Consider the following 24,268-nt stretch of genomic DNA (forward strand, 5'->3'; position numbering starts at 1 on the left):
GTCCAAACTGTGGAAGCTGCAGCTCTAGGTTAGAGTCTCCTGAGGTATATGAGGAATTCATGGGTGAAGGTCCTTCTCGTTATAAAATTTGTCTGGGAGGAGTCGAGACATTCGGGGCTGATATGCGGTAATGGGCTCGTAAAGTAAACAACATTTCAGTTAGTTAGAACATAAGCATGGTTCTCCTAATAAGAACCTTTCACAACTTCCACCAATGTGAACCGTCTCTACCATCTTCATGGAGACTCCCAAAAAAGGGAGCCCCCACACACACATAGTCCCAGAAGAGTGGGCACATCTTCAGAGGCTAGCAGGACGCTCACACATTTTCATTTTTCAGGTTGTTGCCATTATATTAATAATTTCCTGGACCTGTCCATCATATAGTGTCCACATCCTCAAAAGGAGTTGGTACATGCTCATCATTAGGGGTGTGGCTTTAAGAGATTTTCCATAAATTTGGAAAAAAACTCCAGAGGGGTGAGCCGTGGTAAGGTACGAATACAAAGGATACTGGCCGGCTCCTGATTCCCACATCAATTTATTACTTTAAGGTCCTGCATTCATCCAGAAGTTCCAGGTGCCCAGTGGACTGGTTTCATCCAATAGGTGTCCTCCTCAAACAAGCTGACAACACTTGAAAATGGTAGTGATACTCATGTCAGAGGAGGCCACCCATTGGATGAAGCTGGTCCCTTGACCCCCTTGGAACTTACCGTTGGGCACAGAAGTATGTATTTTTGTTTCTTACCTGAATTTGGAAAACCTCTTTTAAGAAAGTGAGAGTGATCACTCACGAAAATGTTCTTCGGCATTATGATGGTTAATCATTTTGATTCAGGATTTTGGATAAGGGTGTGGTTCAGGGTTCTGGGTCAGACAGGATAGAGGGTTTCAGATCAGGTTGGGGTTCAGGTTGCTGGATCAGACAAGATACAGGTTTCCAGATTAGGTAGGATACAGGGTTCCAAATCAGGCAGGATGCACAGGTTCAGAGTTCCTGATCAGGCAGGTTTTCAGGTTCCTGGATCAGGCTGGTTTTCAGGGTCCTGGATCAGGCAGAATCCAGGGTCAGGTACAGGTTTGGGGTTCCTGATCAGGCTGGGGTTCAGGGTACCAGCTCAGGCTGGATACAGTATCAGGTACAGGTTCCGGGGTTCAGGTCCAGAAAGTACAAACAGAAGTACTGCAAGTCACAGGAGAAAGTATAACCAGCACTGAGTAAACTGGGGATTAGCGATTTATGCATTTCCCGGACACCACCCAAGCAGCAGAATGTCTAGTTCCTGTATCACTCAACCAACCGCAGAGAATAGGACTGAGCTTCAGCATGAACCACACAACTTTCCAGAGATCAGATACTGCAAGGAAACTGCCGATCAGCTCTCAGCAAGGCAGCCCTGGGTGTGGCTCACAAGCTCGTAAGCCGCAACCTGAACCCATTCAGAGAGTTCTGAAAGTAAAAAGTTGGAGTTGGTTGATAGATTGAAAGTCTTCTTTAAAAAGACCACCTGTTAATAGGACATCCTGGAATAACTTTATGGGAATATATGGGAAATAGTTCCCATTCCCTGTGACAGAACTATCTTGTGAGTGCCAACTATTAGAGGTAGCTCCCTTCTTGTCAATGTCTGACTCTTTAACAAGCCTTGGAACATAATTAGGATTCATGTAGGGCTTGGCTATCCCTAGTTATATACCCGTGTTAGTGAATGTTTGTGACGGGGTTCTGATCAATTGGGATCCCCGATTCTAAAAATGTATGGTCTGGCTTTAGAAGTGGTCATGAATGGGATGGGACACGGCACTAAATCTGCACTGCGTGACTCTATTTACCGGCTTGGTATTGATCACAGAGATGAATGATAGTCTATGGTGATAAATGATGGGCGAACAATACATCAGTATATGATGGTAGACGTGAGTGATGGACTATCACCAGGCCGCCGCACACCTCCCATCGTGACCCCGGACTGTCGTCACACTCCCGCCGCACAGATCCCTGTAATAGGTCTGATTTCACACACATCGGTTATGATAACGTCTGCCACCGCTATGACCTGCATCATAATCGCTGCATGAAGAAAAAAAGCAATTACCTGGGTAATATTAGGGTTAACCGCCAGCGAAAGGAAAAGCTTTGCATAATCTGGCACATTGCAAATAGACCTCAGCAGTCATGTCCCGCATTGTACTGCATAAAGATGGATTTTATTCAGGAGATGATTGATGCATAAGGATACGGGGTGACTGGTCAGCTGCACATTATGCCGCTGCTTACAGAATACAAAATTCCTTATTATTTTCCCCCCAGAAATCTCTCCTTGAAAACTAATTTTATAATTTACATGATTTTACAGTAATAGTCGTACAGTGTCATGTTGGATGTTTTATTCATAAAGTCCTGATGTATTGTGTTTGGCCGTACACAAAAGATGATGAATTTTGACAAGACTTAATATGTTCATGAAAGTGTCCCTTCCTTTTCTCCTAGATTTAGGTTGTTTATAAGATGTAAGGCACCAACAGTTTATATCAACCCCCCTTTTAAAACACATTTGCCCTCAGTTGGGGTGTGGGTGGGGGCTAATTGGAAAAGGGTGTAACTATCATGGATTAAAAAAATAAGCTAATGTTATTGGATAATATGTAAAAAATAGAAAATTTAATTATAAAGATTAACATATGTACAAGTGTAAGCCGACCCGAGGAACCGAATTTTACCACAAAATCCAGGGAAAACTTATTGGGGCTCATTTATTAAGGGGGCTGCGGACCGCACTTTCATCGGACATCCCGATGATTTCCATTTTGCGCCACTGGGACAGGGATTTAAAAGGGGATTTTGGTGCAATCACGCCGACTTTCATGCGACAGAAACCGGGGGATGGGCCATCGGACGATTCAATGGATTCGGACAAACTGCGGGATTTAACTTCAAAATTGTGTCGCAAGCCATGCACTTACATGCACCAGGAGGAAGATGGTGAACTCAGGCGGACCTGAGCAGGGAAGCGACACATGCAGGAAATCGGGTGCACAATCTTATTGAATCGTGGCACAGTGCATTCCGGATGGACAATGCACTTTTGGGAACTCCTTCGGACGGGTAAGTGAATGTGCCCCATTGACTCGAGTTTAATCCTAGGGTGAAAAATGCATTGGTCACAGCCTCCCTCTATAATGCAATGCTAAGCAGCCTCCCCCAGTAATAAAACACCCCAAGCAACCTCTCCCAGTAATGAAATACCCCATGCCCCCTCCGCAGTAAGGAAATACCCCATGCACCCTCCCCAGTAATGAAATACCCCATGCAGCCTCCCCAGTAATGAAATACCCATTGCACCCTCCCCAGTAAAGATATGCCCCATGCAACCTTCCCTCCCCACTAAATAAATGCCCTGCAGCAACCTCTCCAGTAAGGAAATGTCCCCTGCAGCCTCTCCTAGTAATAAAATAACCCATGCACTCTCCCAAGTAATGAAATGCCCCATGCAGCCTCCCCCCCAACCAGTAAAATATGACCCATGCAGCTCTCCCCCTCCTCCAGTACTGTAATGCCACTGGGAGCCCCTCATTGTATAAAAAAAGAGGACACACTTACCTTCTGACACTCCCCACATCTCCTCTTCCTTCTTCTCTTCACACATAGATTGGGCAGAAATGCGTCCATGCGATCCGCCTGGGCGCACACTATGATGTGGGTTACCACTGCTGATGTCATAGTGTACATGACGCCTCTCTGCCCTCTCTATGGATGAAGAGGAGAAGGAAGAGGAGCAGTGGGGAGCATCAGAAGGTAAATATGTAAGTTTATTTTTATACACTCCTGTATAAGCAGAGTTGTTTTTTTTTTTCAGCACATTTTTTGTATATAAGGTAAATGGAAAAAATTACTGATTTTGATCATTAAAATATAACTAAACTTTTGAAGCAATATTTTTTTCAAAATGAACTGTGCAGGGGATAATAGTGAACTTTGCAATTTTCATTTGAAAAATGATTCTCTGTCTCAGTACTTTGCTTTTCTCTGCTCTTGCAGTGAGCAGGGTTTCTCAAATCCATCTGAAGTCTGTACCCAGCACATAAATAAGGAGAAAAGGCTAAAGATTAGGTCCTTACATACCAAGGGATTATTTAATTTGATAATTCAGCAATATAGGAAAATTAAACTATCCAGTGACTGTGTGTAAGGAGTTCAGTCATTAGAAGCTTTATCAGCTTCTCCTTATCTATTGTCTGTCAGTGTTTATACAGGAGCTAAAGCCTATCTATATACACTGCTTAAAGCGGGAAGAAAGGAAAATAAAACAGGACAAAGAGACGTTTTTGATCTGAATATCTGCAATATTGATATAGGCATTGATATTTGGCTTAAAAGTTTAGTTACACTTTATTGTACTTTTCTAGGTGATTCTGGTCACACCACCTGGGGTGGGGCTTATGTTTTTTATGTTCATATTTTCAACAGTTTCACGGTCTTCTGGGAAAAATAACCTTTTTCCTAATTTAATAAATGATGCTCAACTAATTCCAGCATAATTGCCTGCCGGTGCCACCATTACTGAGTAGTCCATGGCATTAGTCTAAGCACCCAATATGCTTTTTAGGCATTCAGCTGTGAAGTAGGAGGTTCCTGTCCCCTGTTCTAGTTCAGGGTCACTTACTTGACCTTGTATGCTAATTAAATCCTCCAATAACTGCACTAATTGCTCAGGACCGTTAGGTTACAGCAAAAATTGTACGTGCACTGGGATCAGTGGAGCAGCACCTATTAAAAGATGAGTTAGAGTTGATTAAGGTGGGTAAAGGTCACCATTAAGCACAACGCTGGTATCTATTATTAGATCAGTTACAGAACAGTCAGGGTCCGTGTCCGTTAAATATCTGTAGAGTTGGATATCAAGATCCCTCAAACATTGGTAGTCCAACTTATTTTTTATTATTTTTATTAAAAATAATATTAATTTTGATTACATTTTTAATTGTTGTGATATTATCATGTATTATTTTACCATAGTTCTTTTATACAAAGTTTAAGTTTTTTTTTTTTTTTTTTAATTCAGTTGTGGGCAAAGGAACAAGTCCGATCATCTGCGCTGGACAGATACGTGTGCGATACACAGCAACAGGTCGTTCAAGGGGTCCTAGTCCGACTGAGTGGTCTCAGCGATGAGTAAGTGAGCAAAAGACTGATTTATATTCTCGCAAGATGCTTTTACATGTTTGTTTCGTAGACTACATTTTAAGGTATATTTAGTTTATGTTTCAACATATCTATTATTGGTACTCCCAAGGGTATAAATAGAGGGTGAGGCCCAAGAGTTTTAGGGGGCCCCATAATGTGTCACTTTCCCATACGAGAAGACTAGTAGTATAAACCATACATTATAATCAGGTTGCGGCACAGACTTTGCACTGGGGTCCATCAGCTTCAAGTTACACTACTGGATACTCTGTACTATGTACCGTATTTTTGGGACTATAAGGAGCACAAAAAAATCCTATGATTTTCTTACAAATCAAAAGTGCGCCTTATAGTCCGGTGCGCCTTATATATGAAACGCTGTGTTTAACAAGTTCTCCGGGCCACGCCAGCAATATTCTGCCAAAATCCCGCACACACTGTAGAGGGGCACAATACCCTGCACCGGTTTCTGATATGCCCTAGCACCGCAATACCAACATCGTGCCCCTCCATACGTCAGAGCAGAGCAGTAGCATGGAGAGACCGGAGCCGCAGCCACGACCCTGCATAGCCGGCTCCCCGCTACCGGAAACGGCCCCTTCACAGCAAATCTCCAGCAGGAACTGAAGACCACGCGGGGCGGGAACCACCGGCGCCATAGTGCGAACCACGTGGCTTCCTGCAGCCAGCATGGACCCCCTTCTAACCCAAGCAGCCACCAGGAAACTGCCTGCGCCTTATAATCCGGTGCGCCTTATATATGCACCTAGACATCTTAGCAGGCCTTTACTCGTAGTGCGCTTTGTAATCCGGTGCACTTTATCGTTAGAAAAATACGGTATTACGGGAAGGAGTTTTGTCATGCTCATACGACAACTCTGGTGCTCAGTATACAATTAACAAAATCTACAATCAATCCCCGAAGGCAAAAATAGAGACTCATCTGCAACCTCATTGACACTTGTGTGGACTAAAGAGGGGTCAGTCTCCTTAGTAGAGGCTCTAGGCCACCAAAATGCAAGTTTGTGTAGTACAGTGGATGTAAAGCAGCTCAATGCAGAGGGCTAAGAGCACAGCAGTGTGAGGACACACCTCTTAGTTATATTGAGATCAACAGTCATAGTATCATAGTAGATAAGGTTAGATCAGCCCATCAAGTTCAAGTTTAATTTTACCTTATTGATCCAGAAGAGGGCAAAAATTCCTGCAAGTCTTATGCCAATTGGGCCCCTAATATGGTGATCCGAAAAACCCCCTAGATCATGAGAAACTACTCACAAAAATGGACTAGAAATCCATGTTTCACAGTCCTGCTGCTACTAACAACACACATAAAGGTCTGATTATACATCACTCCAGGACCAATACCTAAAATCTTGGTTTGACACTTTTATATTAAGTCAAAAACTTTCACCTTTGTCCGTTATCTTTACCTTTGCACATTTTCTCCAATTTCATGGAGTACTTCTAGTGCTTATTGGAAAAAAAAAGTGATGCTCTCAGGGTAAGAGCCTCAGCAATTCTCATATTTTTGTTCTTTCAGTTCCAATAAATTTGCTCTTCAAAGGCACAAGTTCTTGCTGAGATCCGTCCTGCGCACTCTCGCACTGCGGAACATCGCCATGGCAACCCTGACCCAAATGAGAATGTCAAGGAAGATTGTCATTGTCCAGGAGTTGAAAGAGCAGCATGCCCTGGAGAAATGCAAATGGCACTTACAGGATGAAGAGCAGTGGCAGACTCAGAAGGAGATGGTAATTGTCTGTGTTACTGTATATGCCCAGGTTCTTAGTATGTATTCAATCTCTGCAATTACAGTCTGTAGCCTATAAGTCATAACCGATATGGCTTCCCGAGATGGGGACAATACCCCCCGGGGCTTGTGTGGTGGAAGAAGTCATGGATGGTTCCTCCCCTTCCTTCATCTTCATTATTTCTAGAAATATGAAAAAAATTGTAATGTTCCTTTTGTTGTGGTCCCATTAGTAGACTCTTTATTGAGTATTAATGAAAGTTTACTACCACTGACTATAATTTACAGACTATCACATTACAGATTCCTGCAGATAGTCATCAGGCAAATACAGTGAAAAAATAAAACTGGATTTAATATTTATTTGTGTTACATTTACAATGGGCTTGTTTTTTGTGGAAGGGGTCGTAGTTTGTCTGATTGTTCAAACTCAGAAGAGGATGTAGAGGCTTTCTTAGGTCTCCCTATCATCATAACAAAACAAGATAATTCATTTTGCAAAGATGCAGATGCTGTGGAGGGTACAGCCACTTATAGTGGGCACTGACCTACCTGCTGATAGATTCCCTGAACATGATGCACATTAGATGAGTATCTGCAGAAGACGTATACCTTATAATGGCAGTAGGCTTCTAGGGGACCCATGGCCACCAAAACCACCCCTCATTTTGAGACCACTAACTATAAATTACAGACTATTACATTACAGATTCCTGCACATAGTCATCAGACAAATGCAATGGCAAAATACTGGATTTGATATTTATTTGTATGTTTACATGAGGCTTGCTTTTTGTGGAAGGGGATGTAGTTTGTCTAATTGTTCAAACTCAGATGATGATGTAGGGACTCTCTAAAGTCTCCCTGTCATCATACCAACAATATTTTCTCCCCACATTCATTTTGCAAAGATGCAGAAGCTGTGAAGAGTATGTCCACTAATAGTGGGCACTGACTGGGGGGGGGGGGGGGGGGGGGGAGGGGATTGTTTTGTTTTTGTTGTGTGATTGTAAAATTGAAAAATGTTCAATAAAAAAGATTGGATTTTAAAAAAATAGTGGGCACTTACCCATCTGCTGATAGATTTCCTTAACGTGATCATACACATTAGATGAGTATCTATATGCAGAAGACCTCTACCATTAGGGCAGTCGGCTTCTACGAGACCAATGGCCACCAAAACCACCCCCCAGTTTGCTACCTTTGACTATAAATGACAGACTATTACATTACAGATTCTTATACATAGTCATCAGACAAATGCAATGACAAAATAAAAAACTCTAGACTTGCATGTATACAAGAGCCCTTCTAGGACCTTTGAAGGTCCCCCAAAGGTTCTCAAACTACAAAACTAAAAGAAGACAGAAGGGACCCTCCTCCTTTCCCAAGCATCTTGGTTCTGGTACCATATGTAGGGAGTAGATTCTGAACCATTAAAAAAAAATTTTGATACACCCCAGGACCCATGACCATCTTTATCCAGTCCAGTTTAATGGGTATAGAGCCTCCTACCTTTCCCACTTAATACAGATACTGTAGAGAATTTCTATCCTCTTGGTGTAATAGAACTGAGACATGTACGGCAGTGACTTTCTCTCCTCGACCCATATTGATTCCCACCGGTGAACGATTTAGAGGAGTGCTCCAGAATTTCATATTGAGCTCATGATTTGGATCGGTATTGGGAAAGTCCAATTACAGAACATATAAAATGGTCATTTACAACATCACTTTCAATGTAAGGAGTTGTACAGGATAAGAAAAACATGATTGCATACAGCAATTTATAGGTTGTGCCTGGCATTGCTGCTGAGATACATCACCGTGAAAGGTAGTGCAATACCAGTCAGTATCGGGGTTTGATTTGTCATTAAACTAAACTTGCCAGTTATCCAATGAGAAGTAAACCAAGGTATATGATTGTGTATCATCGTATGAATAGCTGGGCATGGGAATGCATGGGAGGTATTTGATAAATTGTGTTCAAAAATGTATTGCAATAGGAAGCCCATATCTTAGAGGAAGAAAACCAGCTGGAGGAAGAGGCCTGGCAGGCCCGCAGCGATTTCCAGCAGCAGTTACTTTTAGATTGGACAGACGCAAATAATGGCATCCGGCAACACATGGAGCGAACAATCGGGCAAATGCTCATACACCACGCACAGCAGGAAGCCGCCAAGGCCATGATGGAGGATAACGGCGAATTTAAGGTATTGGTAATCTACCCATACTCCTATGCCCACTGAACTGCAAACACAACATTGGTACTAAAAATATATAACTACAGGCAGTCCCTGGGATACGTACAAGATCGGTTCTGTAGGTTTGTTCTTAAGTTGAATTTGTATGTAACTTTATAATTGTAACCCCAGACAAATTATTTTTGGTCTCTGCGACAATTGGATTTTAAAAATGTTGGGTTGTCATAAGAACCAGGAGTAACACTAAATCTTCATTACAGACGCCTGTGATAACTGTTATAGCAGATTATTGTAGCCTAGGGCTAAAGTACAGTAAATTACCAACATCCAGAGGTCCGTTTGTAACTAGGGGTCGTCTGTAAGTCGGGTGTTATTAAGTAGGGGACCGCCTGTACCATGTAATAACAGTACATACGACGGCACAGGACGGCACATTCTATTCTTGACCCTAAACACGCTCAGGGTTGTGGAAGTAAATAATTGAGCGCTGTCCAGATGGTGTGTTTGTGTTTGGACAGAATGAAATTCAGTATTTTTTTTGATGGATTTGTACGTGACTTTTCTGCTTCGCCCTCCAAGATTGGGAATGTGAATGCAGGCAACGTGTATTTCATTCTGTTTCTCTTTTCACCTTGTTGAATGGCAGGAACATCTCGTGGAAGCCGCTGTCGAGAGCGTGTACGTCACAGGCAACAGCGTCAACAAGGTGGTCCAAGCCTACCATCACAATGTAGAGAAAATCTTAAAGGAGCATGAAAAAGAGAAGAGTAAGGGGCTGAAGGCAATTAAGGGTAAGTTTTTACCACTTGGTGGATAGATGGGGCTTGAGAGCAGGGGCTGATAAAGACAGCAATGGGCCCTGGTCTGTATGGATATTATAGCCCCTACAAGTCTGGAATCACTTCCTACATCTGGTACTAGAATCAGCTTCATGGGGAATGGAGGATGTGTCCATTCTGTCTGCTTTCAGTCGGCAGTTTCAGGACCTTTAGAGGACCTTTGGAAATCCTGAAATGGCTATTGTGTACATGTGTATTGAGAGCAGGAAGAGATGTACGAGAATTTTATGGGTGAAGGTCTAAGTATAAAATTTGGTGGGCGACCATGGGCCCCCTAAAAGGCTTGGACCTGGGGCTGAAGCCCAAACTGCCCATATTATAATCCTCTACTGCTCATGAGTAAGAGATCTATGCAATCCTTAATTCTTCTGTTTTGCTCCAGAGGAAGGCAAAAACCCTACCGGATAAACACCAAGTGTTCAATATTAGGGAAAAAAATTTCACTCCAAATTAGACAGACGTGGCTCTGGTTAAAATCGCACCAGGACCAACTACTACATGATCTCCATTTTCTCAGTTACTCTAAAGTCATAATCCCCTAATCCATGATCCTCATATCTTAGCTGCAACAGGAAGGCTACAATAAGAAACTCTCTCGTTCCCTGTGGAGGACCCTACATCCACACATAACATAGACGCCCATTTATTTTAGTACCCTGTTTCCCCGAAAATAAGACAGTGGGGGTCATTTACTAAGGGCCCGATTCGCGTTTTCCCGACGTGTTACCCGAATATTTCCGATTTGCGCCGCTTGTACATGAATTGCCCCGGGTTTTTGGCGCACGCGATCGGATTGTGGCGCATCGGGGCCGGCATGCGCGCGACAGAAATGGGGGGGGCGTGGCCGAACGAAAACCCGACGTATTCGGAAAAACCGCCGCATTTAAAAACCGAAACTGTGTCGCTTGGGGAGCGCTCACCTTCACCTTCTATGGGATGGTGCATGACCGGGGCAGGGCTGAGCTGAGGTGAGGAGGGGAGAAGGCAAGGGGTACAGCTATTAAGCAAAATGCCTTCCTATCATATGCAATCTAAATAAAACACCGACAACGTTCTGTTGGAAAAGTGCTGGTCACAGCTTTATTCAAATCTTGTAACAATCTGTAAAACATAACTTTATTAAAACATAATAATATAACATGACATTTTATTCAACAAACATATTAATATTATTAAATTAAGTGGTCGAGTACTTGACAACAAATCTGGATCATTTTAAAATTAAATAATTATCACCTAAGTCCGGCACCATTACCAACCAAACCATAGTTGTAAATACCGCTCAAAATCACGCTCAGCGTGCAAAACCACAACTACCATATCCACAAGCCGCTAACCTCCTGGCGAGTGGCGAGAGCAGAATGTGGCTACCAACCAAACATATAACCAAACCAACTGCTGAGGTACACCCCCTCAAGCAGTCTATAAAGAACTTTTAATAGTAAAGCCGGACATAACCAAAATCATCACCACCAATTTACCTTCTTACCGGATAACTGTTGCCAAGTACCCGCCACCGCATGACGACTTGACCCCTCAAGGCGCCATGCACCGCCACACACGATAACCAAAATTAGCCACTTCAGACAGTCCGTAGTTAAAAACATCCAGACCCAAGTCAGTCAGGTGCACACCATCCTTACCCGTATAGCTGCGATCAGCCTCCAACAGACCATGCCTAACCACCAGCCCTCCATTCAACCTTACAAACTTACCCATACATTTGTTGATCTTTATGCGGGCCCGATTCAACGCTGCCACCGATACTGCATTCCTCCAACGCTCCCTCCTCACCATTTCCGACCATACGAGCAACACATCCGGGTATTCCGCCAACAACCACAACACATCTCTCTTCATATCCTTCACCAAATTTCTCATAGGAAAAGAGCCCAAGTCATTCCCACCGGCATGTATAATCAACACATTCGGCTGACCCCATCTCTCACAACCACTCCGCAAGCGAGAACGCACAGCTCCCCATTGAAGGCCCCTGTAACCCAGCCAACGTACACTTACCAATTCATCAGGCAGCCCTAATGACCTACCACCCAGGCGCAGTTGCGCTCTCTTTTCTGCCCAATAAACGAAAGAGTGCCCGAAAATCCAGATGACACCTTTCTTAACACCTATTAAACAAAAATGAAACTATCACCGTTAAATCAAACCCCCCTTCAGACTCAACTGACACTTCACCGTTCCAACCTATGCATGCGCACATAAGAACGAAAACGCCGAGACTCCCATCGCCCAATCCGTTTGATATCCTCTTCCGGCAACCCCCACCTCGCCGCTTCTGTAGCGGCACCAATGCGGAAAGAGTGAGAGCAGTACTCCTTCCCATCCAATCCCAATTTCCCCAAACATTTCCTAAAAACCGCAATAAACTGGAAGATGGACAGCGCTGTTCCATCCGCATGCACCAACAAAGACGTACCCTCTACCCGCCTGGACATGAACTCCTCAAAACATGACACTGGACAACCACTACAACCCCGCACCGGGCCTAGACGCACCACAAATCCTCGTCCTGATCTGTCAGTCTTGGATCCCAACAAAACTATAGAAATCACGCCATCCACACACTGCACCTGATCTTTTTGGATGCCACCCGCCCGGTGCCGACTCCTACTAACCAACTCACCAATACGGAACGCCCCAAAAAATGCCCAGGAGTATGCCAGCGCAAATAAACAGTATTCATATTCCGACACACAAATCTCCCGTAGCTGCTCCAGTATCTCCTGCAGCAACCTGAACGACACTGGACGTCTCCCATCCTCCTGTGCCCGGCCTTTTACAAAGCCCCTTACCGCCTGCCGAATAACAAAGTTCTGCGTGGCATCACCACCCCCTATCAACTTGAACAAAAATGAAAGTGCCGCCAATGCTCGTTGCACCCTTGAACCAGAACCCTGCATGTCAAACAACCTGCTCAAATAACAGAAAAGGATTGAAGTCCGGCCCGCTTGTAAACCTGCCGACTGCCATTCATCCTCCAACAAGAACCACTCGCGCCATACCTTCCGATATGACCCCCACGTCCCAGGGGCTACCGACTTCTGTATCCAAGATAAAAATCTCACCGCACCATCCCCCACAACCGATCCGGACATTGCTTTGGCTCGACCTCCGCTCCAGGCATCAGTTCCCGGAATCTGTCCAACTGCAATCGAGACAGAGCATCCGCCACTTCATTATCCACCCCGGGGACATGTACTGCCCGAAACATGACATTCAAACGAAGACACAACAAAACCAGATGCCTCAGGAACACAATCACAGGTGGTGAAGAAGACGTCTGCCTGTTAATCACCTCCACCACTGACATATTGTCACAGTGAAAAACCACACAACGATCCGCCAATCTGTCCCCCCACAATTCCATGGCAACAACGATAGGAAACAATTCTAACAGACAAAGGTTGACCGTCAGACCGTGCTCCCTCCACCAAACCGGCCATTCACCTACACTCCACTCACCCTGGAAATAGGCCCCATATCCTACCGACCCAGCCGCGTCAGTAAACAGATGAAGCTCCGAATTGGATACCTGATCCGCCATCCACAGAGTCCTCCCATTATATGTTACCAGAAACTCATCCCACACCTTCAAATCATCCTTGTGTTCCTTTTTTAACCGAACGAAATGCTCCGGCCTCCTGACACCGGCTGTAGCCTGGGCCAAGCGTCTGCAAAAAACCCGCCCCATTGGCATAATCCTGCAGGCGAAATTCAGTCTACCCAACAATGACTGCAACTGCCTCAATGGCAATTTCGACTTCACCAACGCCTCTTGCACACCTAATCTCAATTCCTCCAACTTGTCCAAAGGCAACCGGCACTCCATTGCTAGTGAATCAATCTCAATTCCCAAAAAACAGAGCGTTGTAGCCGGCCCCTCAGTCTTTTCTACTGCTAACGGCACCCCAAACTCAGCAAACAATTCCGACAACGTGGACAATAACACCTGGCATTTAAAACTCCCTGCCGGGCCCACACACAGAAAGTCATCCAAATAGTGTATGACTCCCTTACATCCAGCCTGCTCCCTCACTGCCCATTCCAGAAAACAACTAAACGCTTCAAAATAAGCACATGAAATCGAGCAGCCCATTGGAAGACACCTATCCACAAAAAATTCCCCTTCAAAACAACACCCCAATAAATGCATGGAACTAGGGTGTACTGGTAACAAACGGAAGGCCGCTTCAATGTCCGCCTTGGCCATAAGGGCCCCCCGTCCAGCCGCCCTAACTAAGCCTACCGCTGTGTCAAAAGAAGTATAAGAGACCGATGTCAATGACGAATCAATGTCATCATTGACCGACCCACCCTTGGGGTATGATAAATGATGAATCAACCTATACTTCCCCTTCTCCTTCTTAGGCACAACCCCTAATGGGGAAATCCGCAAACCCTCAACTGGTGGACTACTAAAAGGACCCAGCATGCGCCCCAAACTCACCTCTTTCCTCAACTTCTCCCTAACCACCCCAGGACAATCTTCAGCCGACCTCAAATTCTTTGCAAACATACCCGGAACCCCGTCCCTAAATGGAATCTGAAACCCCTCCCGAAAACCTGCTATCAACAACCCCGCCTTTTCCTTATTTGGGTACCTCTCGAGCCACGGCATCATGGCGTCTAACCTCACCGGAGTCACTCCCTTTCTGAGCACTGTCCCCGGATCGCTGCCCCGCTCCTTTCCGTTTGAAACATCTTGACAAGGGGTGGTTGAACCCGCCACAACCGGAGCACTCGTGCTTGTATGTACACGATGTCCCCCAGGAGCATCCCCCTTCATTAAACTTCCAACACACCCCTTTCTTGGTGCTGCCCGACGAACTCCCTGACCTTGCGCCGTCGGGCCCTGACTGAAAAGGCGTGCCTGCCACAGCTACCCCACCAAAAGAACCCCCTTTTACCGCAGGCTTTGGCGCTGTCATTATCTGCAGCCAAAGCGACATATCTCTGTGGTCCCATTGCAGCGACGGCTGTATTGACATCCTCTGGCGAAATTGCTCATCATATTTCAGCCAAGCTGTCCCCCCATACGTCTTATACGCCTCCCAGATAGTCTCTTGATGACAAAACAAACCCGAACAACACTCCGGGTGTTTTTTCCCCAGCACACTCCCCAAAATGGAAAAAGCGTGCAACCAATTCCCAAAATTCCGCGGTATCAGCCTGTACCGGCGCCGCTCTTCCTCCTCCTCTTTTCTATGTTCTTTCCCTTTCTCCCAACGCTCTATGCTGAAACGCTCCAAGGGTAACAGCGTAAATATATCCAAATTCTCCCTCTTCCAAATCTTTTCCTTAACTTCAGTTTTTAAATGTCCCCCCAGCGGCCCGTTAAAACAGATGTATAAATTGCCTTTTGCCGCATCGGACACGGGTAACGACTTAGTCACCGCCACCGTCATATCTGTCTGTAAGGCGACCGACTTTTCTATCGCATCAGGCTTCTCTGCCTGCCCTACTACGGCAGTTCCTGCCCCTACAGCCACACCCCCAGCCGCCCCTACTTGTACCGTCCCAACGCTCGCTTCTCCTGCCCCCGTTGAGGCCTCCCCCTGGCTAGCCAGCTGCGACCCCCCTGACTTCTCAAACTCCGCCATCAACCGTTGTAAACCCTGCATGAATTGGCTAAGTGGGGTTCCTCCTCCCCCCACCCCGCCACCTGCTGTGTTAACGGAACCTCCCGTGGATGTATGTGCTGCGTGTGTAGCTGCTGACCCACCTGTCATCGCCGCTCCGCCATCACCTGGAGCCGCCAAAGGGAGGGTGGGTGGTCCTGACCCTGCCCCGGACGCACTTCCGGATCCTACCGGCATTCCGCCCGGTACCGGCGCCGCCTCACTTGCTGATGGAGCTCCGGATCCTGCCGCAGGTCCCTGCACCAGACCGTCTCCTGCCGCCGCCAAACCAAGCGCGCGACGCACGTTGTCTAGCATCATGGCCTCGGCGCTGCGCTGCCCCTGTAAAGGAAGAAACACAGAAGACACTCCGCGTACACAGCTCGAGTCCCCCCCAGGCGGCACCCCTGGTGCCCCGACTGGCCCTGCAGTTGGATAGGACTGCGCCGCACCTGCGGCCCTAACTCCATCACTGCCAGGCCCTGCTCCCCTCCCCCCTTCCTGAGCAGCCCTGGACAATAGGGTGCCTTGCCCCTGGTCCGCCATCCACACACCATGTGGCCCTGTCCAGGCCTCTGGCCTAGCTTCCCGCGTTGCTCCGCCCCTGGCAGAGGGGGCCGGCCTCCACCCCCCCACCGCTCTGCGCTCCTCTTCCCTCTCGGCCGCCCTGTGTGACCTGGCCGAGAGCCCCCCACTGTCGCTCGCCTGGCTGCCTGGACTACTGGGGGCCGATCCCTCCCCAGAGTCCGCCCCACCGTCTAAAACCCCCCCGCCACTCCCGTTGCTTGTGCGACTCACCGCCCGCCTGGTGCCGCCATCTTCCTCGCTCCTCGCCGCTCGTCGTCTGCTGCTGCTGCTGCGCTGCTGCGGCCAATCGTCCTCCACCTCCGCTTCCCGCCGGCTGTTGCCCCGCCTCCGATCTGCGCCGTCCGCCATTCCACTCCTGCCACGTGTCGCCGCCATCTTGACTCCCGCCGAGGATCTTCCACTCCGTGCGCCACATGCCGGAACCCTCCGACCTTCAGGCGCAGACGCGCCCCGGCTCCTCTTCTTGGCTCCGCTTGCCTGGGTCCCCGGAGTCGCAGCACCGCTCCTCTTGCCGCCTGCTCGCATCGCCGGTGACATCGCCGTGCCGCCGGCTAACGGCGTGCGTCCGCTGCTCCTCGCTCCTCTGCCCGGGGACGGCTCAGGACTCAGCCTCTCCGGTGCCCGCGACCTAGAAGCCCGGACCGGCCGCGGGCTCGGCCCCGCCGCGGCGGCTCCCGCCGAAAAAAACCGCCAGCTGCTCCTGCATCCAAGCTGGGCCCCGCGCCTCTGCCTGCGCCCGAACCTGCGCCAAAAATTCTTCCATCCTCCGGTGAGTCTCCTATCCACCCTCCGCTTACAATTTTGCTCGGCCACAAAAAGATGGCTGGCCCTTCCTGCCAACCCTTAAAAACCCCTTAACTCCACCCTCCAAAATTAAACCCACCTATCAGGTAACCTATACTCCATCCCCCAAAACTCCCACCTACCCCCCCCCCCCTTCACCTCCCCCCCCCCCTCCCAGCCCGCCCCGTCATGGCCGCGCTCCGCCTACCTGCGGACGGCTCCATGCTAACATTCCGGGGCGTTAAGATTATTTTCGGCGCTGCAGCGCCACCTGGTGGACGGCGGAGGAACTACCATCTTAAATCCCAGCCGGACCCGAATCCTGTGCAGAGAACGCGCCGCTGGATCGCGAATGGGCCGGGTAAGTAAATGTGCCCCAGTGTCTTATATTAATTTTTGCTCCTTAAGAGGCACTAGGTCTTATTTTCAGGGGATGTCTTATTTTTCCATGAAGAAGAATTTACATTTATTGGTGAACAAAAAATCATCTTCTGAAACATCCTCATAGCTCTCCAAACACTGAATTATTGGAATATTTGGCCCTAACCTCTCATATTTAGCAATAGCACTTTCCTTAAATGACCACTTCATGTCCAGTAGTTGCTTGTATCTTATTGGTCCTGCAGCAGTCAGTGATTTTATTCCGCACCCATGTCACAACCTATTGCAGCATCTAAAAGATCTACAAATACTAATGTACGGCTTGGGGGGAGATGTAGCAATGGCTGCCGCTAGGTCTTATTTTCAGGGGAGGCCTTATATTTCTAAGATTGAACAAAATTGTACTAGGTCTTATTTTCGGGGGATGTCTTATTTTAGGGGAAACAGGGTATGAACTGTTTAATACTTGATAGCTCCCTGTATATAGAACTTGTTGTCAGGATCCTCTTTTCTATTTCTAACAGAAAATGCATCGAAACTAAGAAGTAACCGCAAACTCACGAAAACCAACCCCAAGAAGAAACCTTCAGAACCATCATCAAGTTATGATCTTCATGAGAGGTTTGCGAGCTGTGTTTAATTTTACACATATTAGTAACATTGCTGTCTGTGTGGCTTAAAGGGGCTACTAGGCTGTAAAGGGGTTTTCTGGACCTCTACTATTGGCCTATGGGTTGGAAAGTTTATAAGTAGTTGATTGATGAATGTACATCAGTGGGCATGACGTCCTATGGACTCGCTGCTGTAGTGCAGTCAGAGCTGTAATTGGAAAGCTCTGCTCTCAAGTAACGCCTTTGAGAAAGTATAGATCAGTATAGATAAGTGATTGCTGGGGTGATCAGTTTATATCAGTGGTGCCTTAGATGCAGACACTTTAGGGACAAATCCAGAAGCAGGCAGATGCTCCCATTCACTTTACCCCCTTAAAGGACATCTTTCACCAGGATAAAGAATTGTAAGCCAAGCACACTGACATACTGGTGTGTGCCCCTCTTGCAGAATCTGCTCTTCCTTTTAGCTTCTTATGTTATGGTTTTTACAAAAAAGGGCTTTAAAAATTATACAAAATGATCCTGAGGGGCCCTGGGCTCCATAGATGTCAATGAATACTGGAGCTCCTCAGGCTCATTTGCATAATTTTTAAGCCCCTTTTTTGTAAAAAAAAACAATGGCATAAGAAGCTAGAAGAAGAGCAGATCTTGGCAGAGGGGGGGGGGGGCACATATCAGTATGTCAGTGTGCTTGGTTTACAGTCCTTATCCTGGTGGAAGATTTCCTTAAACCTTAGATGAATATGTGGTTACGGGTGTGAGGTGAGGGCTCACATGCTGTTCTCTCACATGCTGTTAAAGGGAACCTGTCACCAGGAGAGCCATTTTTAGCACTCCCCCAGTCCCCACAGAGCATAGTACATACACTGCCAAAGTGTTTTTGTATTAAAAATAGGTTTTACAGAAAAAAAGATATGTTATATTGTACATTTCATTAGCATCTGCTGTGTGACTAGGCAGTTGCCAAATGGGAGGGGCTGGAAAGGAGCAGTTCCCCCCCCCCCACCCTTGGGAAACTGCTCCTCCATGTGACCTTTTCAAATATATGAAAACACCCATCACTGGGCTTAGCGACGCCCCCTGCTCCTCTACAGCCAATCCCGAGTGATGGGAGTTATTCATATATTTGAAAAGGTCACATGTTTCCCAAGGGTGGGGGGGAACTGCTCCTTTCCAGCCCCTCCCATTGGGCAACTTCCTAGTCAAACAGCAGATTTTTTTCTGTAAAACCTATTTTTTATACAAAAACACTTTGGCAGTGTATGTACTATGCTCTGTGGGGACTGGGGAGTGCTAAAAATGGGTCTCCTGGTGACAGGTTCCCTTTAAACTTAACCATGGGACCTATACAGCGCCAGCAACATATTGGTCGACATTTGGCTTCCACGACAACCAGAATGCTATTAGACGCTCCCAGGCCTGTCACGCGGCACTTTCTATATATATATTTCAAACACATTGCTTTTCTATTATATATATATATATTAGTGTGTGTGTGTGTGTTCAAAATATACAGAAATACTGTAAAAGCGATCAGACCTCCCATGGTTGAAACACCCTTAGGGGCCTGGAAAAGTAATGTAAAGGTAAAAGTAAAAATTCAAAGTAACCTCATGTATATAGATAAATAAAATAATAAACATCTTAGTTATCTCGTCACCCAAAAATTTTTGATTCTTTCAAAATCTCAAAATTACATATGGTAAACGCTGTCATAGAGGAAACGTCCAAATTCCCATGTTTTCAAGTAAAAACGTCGGCTCATGCTGCAAAGCAATTTCACCTTCGACAGCTCCATGTGGCAAAGTATGAAAAAGTCACAGTATTTCATATGTTTGAATGCAAAATGGAAATTGACGCAGTCCTGAAGGGGTGAATACAGCTGGACCTTGCTCCATCATATCTGTGTAATTACTCACAAGCCGATTAAATATAGATGAAATGTGGTTAATGCCGCCGTTGTCTTCTTCTAGACTCATTTCTCAACAAAAACAATTACTGGAAAATCTCAGAACATATCAGCAGATTTCCTTGGACTCCTTGAAACAGAAAAAGTCTGTTCTCCATCTCTTAGAAGGACAGCTGGAGCACAAGCTGAAGGTAGCGGATTGTGGGATCTTCACATGTTTAAACGACATCTACCACCAGGATGGAGGATTGTAAACCAAGCACACTGACATACTGGTGTGTGTCTCCTCTGGCAGCATCTGGTCATCTTTTAGCTTCTTATGCTTTGGTTTTTACAAAAAAAGAGTTTGCAAATAAGCCCCATAGATGTTAATAGAGCCTGAAGCCCCTCGGGCTCATTTGCATATTGTTTAAAGCCTTTTTTTCTTTAAAATAAGGGCATAATAATCTAAAAGAAGAGCAGATCCTTCCAGATGGGGCACACACCAGTATGTCAGTGTGCTTGGTTTACAATCCCTGATCTTGGTGGTAGATGTCCTTTAAGGCCGATATTTAAATTATTCAGACACCCTGCGTGTAACACCCGTGGTCGCTGCTGGCACTGATCTTGTGTGTTTACCCTTTAAATGCCACCATCATGTAAATTCCGCTGACCGCGGTGTGCATCATTTATAGGGTTAACACCCAACATCACCAAACGTGGGTGTTACGACAGGGGTTAGCCCAAACGTCGAACCCAAAACAAAGTTTCTGGCCAAAGTTCATTGAAGTTTGGGTTCCCTAGATAAATATGAATTATTTGCATCCATTTACCGTATTTTGCGAGTGGTTTCCTTTCTTCTCTGCAGGACGCAGAACAGGAGTTCATAGCTGAGCTGGCCTCGATGGCGAGGATCCGCCTAGCCGATAACAATTCTTCACCCAGCAGGAACGTGCAGCCCGGTCAGTATACGCATAGGTTTCTACAAAAACATCATTGGGGCACATGCATCAAACTTTTGGCTTGTCTTTTTCTTTAATTTTTGAGACTTTTTATGGCGCTTGTGCTCATTTGCAACTTTTTTTTGCACCTAAAACAGTCTCCTTTCACAGTTCGCCATTGTCTAGTTTTCTGCAGTGTTCACTGAGCTATCACCTGAATCCACATGACTTTTTTAAAAAGTTGCATATTTTGGCACAAATCTAAGGCTGCCCCTGACCAGGCGTAGAAATTAGCTCCGGACTGATTGCGACTTTTGTTTTAAAAAGTTGGAAATTCCTATAAAGACCTATAAGGAAAAACCTCAAAGATACATCTGACTTGCCCGAAAACCCAAGAAAAGTCCCAAAAAACAGACGGACAAAGCCCCAGTGAGTTTTATGGTTTATGGTCACAACTGATCCCAACTGAATAAAAGGGGTTTTCTGAGATTAGATTATTTTAGATCTGTGCAGGTTCAATACCCGTTACTTCCAGTGATCAGCTGCTTACGCTTCCCAGATCCAACACCCAGTACTTCCAGTGATCAGCTGCTTACGCTTCCCAGATCCAACACCCAGTACTTCCAGTGATCAGCTGCTTACACTGCCCAGATCCAACACCCAGTACTTCCAATGATCAGCTGCTTGCACTTCCCAGATCCAACACCCAGTACTTCCAGTGATCAGCTGCTTACGTTTCCCAGATCCAACACCCAGTACTTCCAGTGATCAGCTGCTTACACTGCCCAGATCCAACACCCAGTACTTCCAGTGATCAGCTGCTTGCACTTCCCAGATCCAACACCCAGTACTTCCAGTGATCAGCTGCTTACACTTCCCAGATCTAACACCCGGTACTTCCAGTGATCAGCTGCTTACACTTCCCAGATCTAACACCCGGTACTTCCAAAGTTTAGCAGCTTACACTTCCTAGATCAAACACCTGGTACTTCCAGTGAACAGCTGCTTACGTTTCCCATATCCAACTTCCATGTATGGTACGGTCCCACAAGCATGGCATAGGGTCGCCATAGGCGTCTATGGGGATGTATATGTATATAGTTCCCCACAACAGCCATCTGAATGAGGCCTTACATTGTATATACTGTAACTGTTCAGAAAAATTCCATAGCAGATTACACTGATCTACCAACTAGAAGGGATAAAAACTCCCTAACTGCCAACTAATGGTCCAAGGTTCCTCTACACCTCTATGAGGATGATGATGGGAACATCCAAATTGTAGACCTTATGAGATTGGCCCAAACAATTTACAACTAGTGATGAATGAATGGACGCAGGGTCGCTGATTACAGTCCAACCTCGTAAAAAAGTTGGATAGGGGTTCCCGAACCTGAACCCCCACCGGTAACGCCTACAATTGGTGCCTCTGATGTTTAGATGGCTAATAAAGGTATTACCTGTGGGGGTAAGCTCGAAAGCTAGAACCCCAACTTCTGAAGTCCAAGTTTGGGTCCCTGTTGTTCATCACTGATCCAAACTTTGTGATTCAGGTCGGCTCATCACTATCTGCAATTTATTGCTTTTTTTTTTGTCGTACAAAAAGGTTTAAATTTTTTTATCTATTCGAACCGTTGTACAAATTAACATGTTTATTTAAATATTTTTATAATTTATCTTATATTAATATTTGTAAAAAATTTTTGATCTCCATGATCATACAGAAGACGTCCACTGGGAGGAAGGGGGTAACAAATAAAAAAAAATTATAATAAATTGGCTAGTTAAAAAAATAAAGAAAACTTTATTAAAATGCATTTAATTGTTTTTTTGTAGCAATTTCTTGCTTTTTTGTTAACTTTTTTGTTTTCTGTGCTGATTTTTTTGGTTTCCTCTGTGTTTATGGCTGATGTGAATGAGTTTTAGGCTGTTAAGTGAGGTCCGTGTTGGTACGAGGCAGATCTACTGCACCGCGATTGGTTTGACTTCATTTGTTACTAGAGAACTCTCCTGGTTGTAGAGGTTTTTGTTCTTACTGTTGCGTTTGTCTTCTTACACTAGACCCTTCCGGACGGATTTCCTCCACGAAAAAGTTAAAATGACTAAATAGAAGCATCACCAGAAGTCACTGAAGCTCAATGTACAATCATGGGCATCAGCAAGGGAACTCCCTCCTATGGTACGAGACCAGTATTTGGTGCATCAGATTCGGAGACGGACTCCTGTACACCACCGAATGCGCCAAATATAAAATGGGCTGCAGGAACACAGTGCAATGCGTTAAAGTGTTTGTCTCATATTCTTAGAAGAGGGAGAGGTATTTTTTTAATAATAGAATGGGTTAAATAAGTTTTTTAAAGAAAAATACCAACTAAATCCATCACAATAAACCAGGGAAATTACTCATAGATCGAGGCACCGTGACTGTGGTCATCTTCTTATATTTGTTATCCATGGTCTCCTTCCTTCTAAAATCAACTTTTATAATTATGCTGATGAGCCCGAAGGGCACTGAGGGTTCACAGGCAGTTACACTGTCTCCCCCTCTTCCCTGCTCCCTCAGCACAGAGGAAGGGGGAAGTGCTCCTGCACAGTGTAACAGCCTGTGAACATACAGCATGGGGGGTGGTATTGTCCAACAGAGCCCTTCTGGTCCATTAGCATAATTCTAAAAGTTGATTTTAGAAGGAAGGAGGCCGTGGATAGCAAATATAAGAATATTACTACAATCACGGTGCCTGGATCTATGAGTAATGTCCCTGGTTTATCATGATGGGTTTTGATGGTAGATTTCCTTTAAACCAGACAATCTCTTTTATGCACTTCTTTTGTGAAACAGTAGCACTTTTAAGATTATACCTTCTACCTAGCGGATAGATTCTCTCCTCCAGTCAGTGTTGGGGATCTCTCTCAGATTGACGGAAGAGGAGACAATCCTCCCCCACTACCCCGATTATCAACAACATTTCCAGGATAGTTTTGTACACTTACACCCTGAACTGTTAAACCCTTTTTAAAAGTGATATATTCAAGGGGTTCCCATCCTCTATTTACTATCCATTCTAGATGTATTAGGTTTTACATTTGGAATTCCTTGGAATGTTTAATACTTTAAGAGTTTATATTTAATATATAAATAGTTACAAGAGTCAATGCAAAAGGTCTTATGACAACGAACTATGCGGAGTCATTACTAGGGGGAGACAAAGTTATTATTGGGTTCATTATTGCATAAGCTCCCCCTAGTGGTGACCAGCTGCAGCTAGGATATTTTCAGCTTCAGTAAACTGAATCAAAAACATAAAATGTAATGAGATGGACTTCTGGAACAGTCACTTCAGTAAAAAAAAAAAAAAGTTCTATATTAGCAAAGGATAATAGATCACAACTAACAGAAACCAAAAATAGAAAGATATTGTCAATAACGTAATATGTAAAAGAGGATGGAAATGA

At 45.4% G+C, this 24,268-nt stretch overlaps 1 protein-coding gene across 1 annotated transcript in view; it reads left to right on the forward strand.

Moving 5' to 3' along the window:
* EVC (EvC ciliary complex subunit 1) overlaps positions 1–23,503 on the forward strand; it is a 72,195-nt gene extending 48,692 nt beyond the window's left edge. Inside the window, exons 13-20 of the mRNA XM_072126098.1 lie at positions 5,067–5,176; positions 6,732–6,942; positions 8,948–9,154; positions 9,792–9,936; positions 17,900–17,996; positions 19,960–20,086; positions 20,743–20,836; positions 22,877–23,503. Of these exons, the coding sequence (XP_071982199.1) occupies positions 5,067–5,176; positions 6,732–6,942; positions 8,948–9,154; positions 9,792–9,936; positions 17,900–17,996; positions 19,960–20,086; positions 20,743–20,836; positions 22,877–22,917 (1,032 nt within the window). The 3' untranslated portion in view covers positions 22,918–23,503. The remainder of the gene's footprint in view (positions 1–5,066; positions 5,177–6,731; positions 6,943–8,947; positions 9,155–9,791; positions 9,937–17,899; positions 17,997–19,959; positions 20,087–20,742; positions 20,837–22,876) is intronic.
* The last annotated feature ends 765 nt before the right edge of the window (positions 23,504–24,268 follow it).

This window comes from Engystomops pustulosus, chromosome 1 (genome assembly GCF_040894005.1).
Source record: "Engystomops pustulosus chromosome 1, aEngPut4.maternal, whole genome shotgun sequence".
Classification (NCBI taxonomy): Eukaryota; Metazoa; Chordata; class Amphibia; order Anura; family Leptodactylidae; genus Engystomops; species Engystomops pustulosus.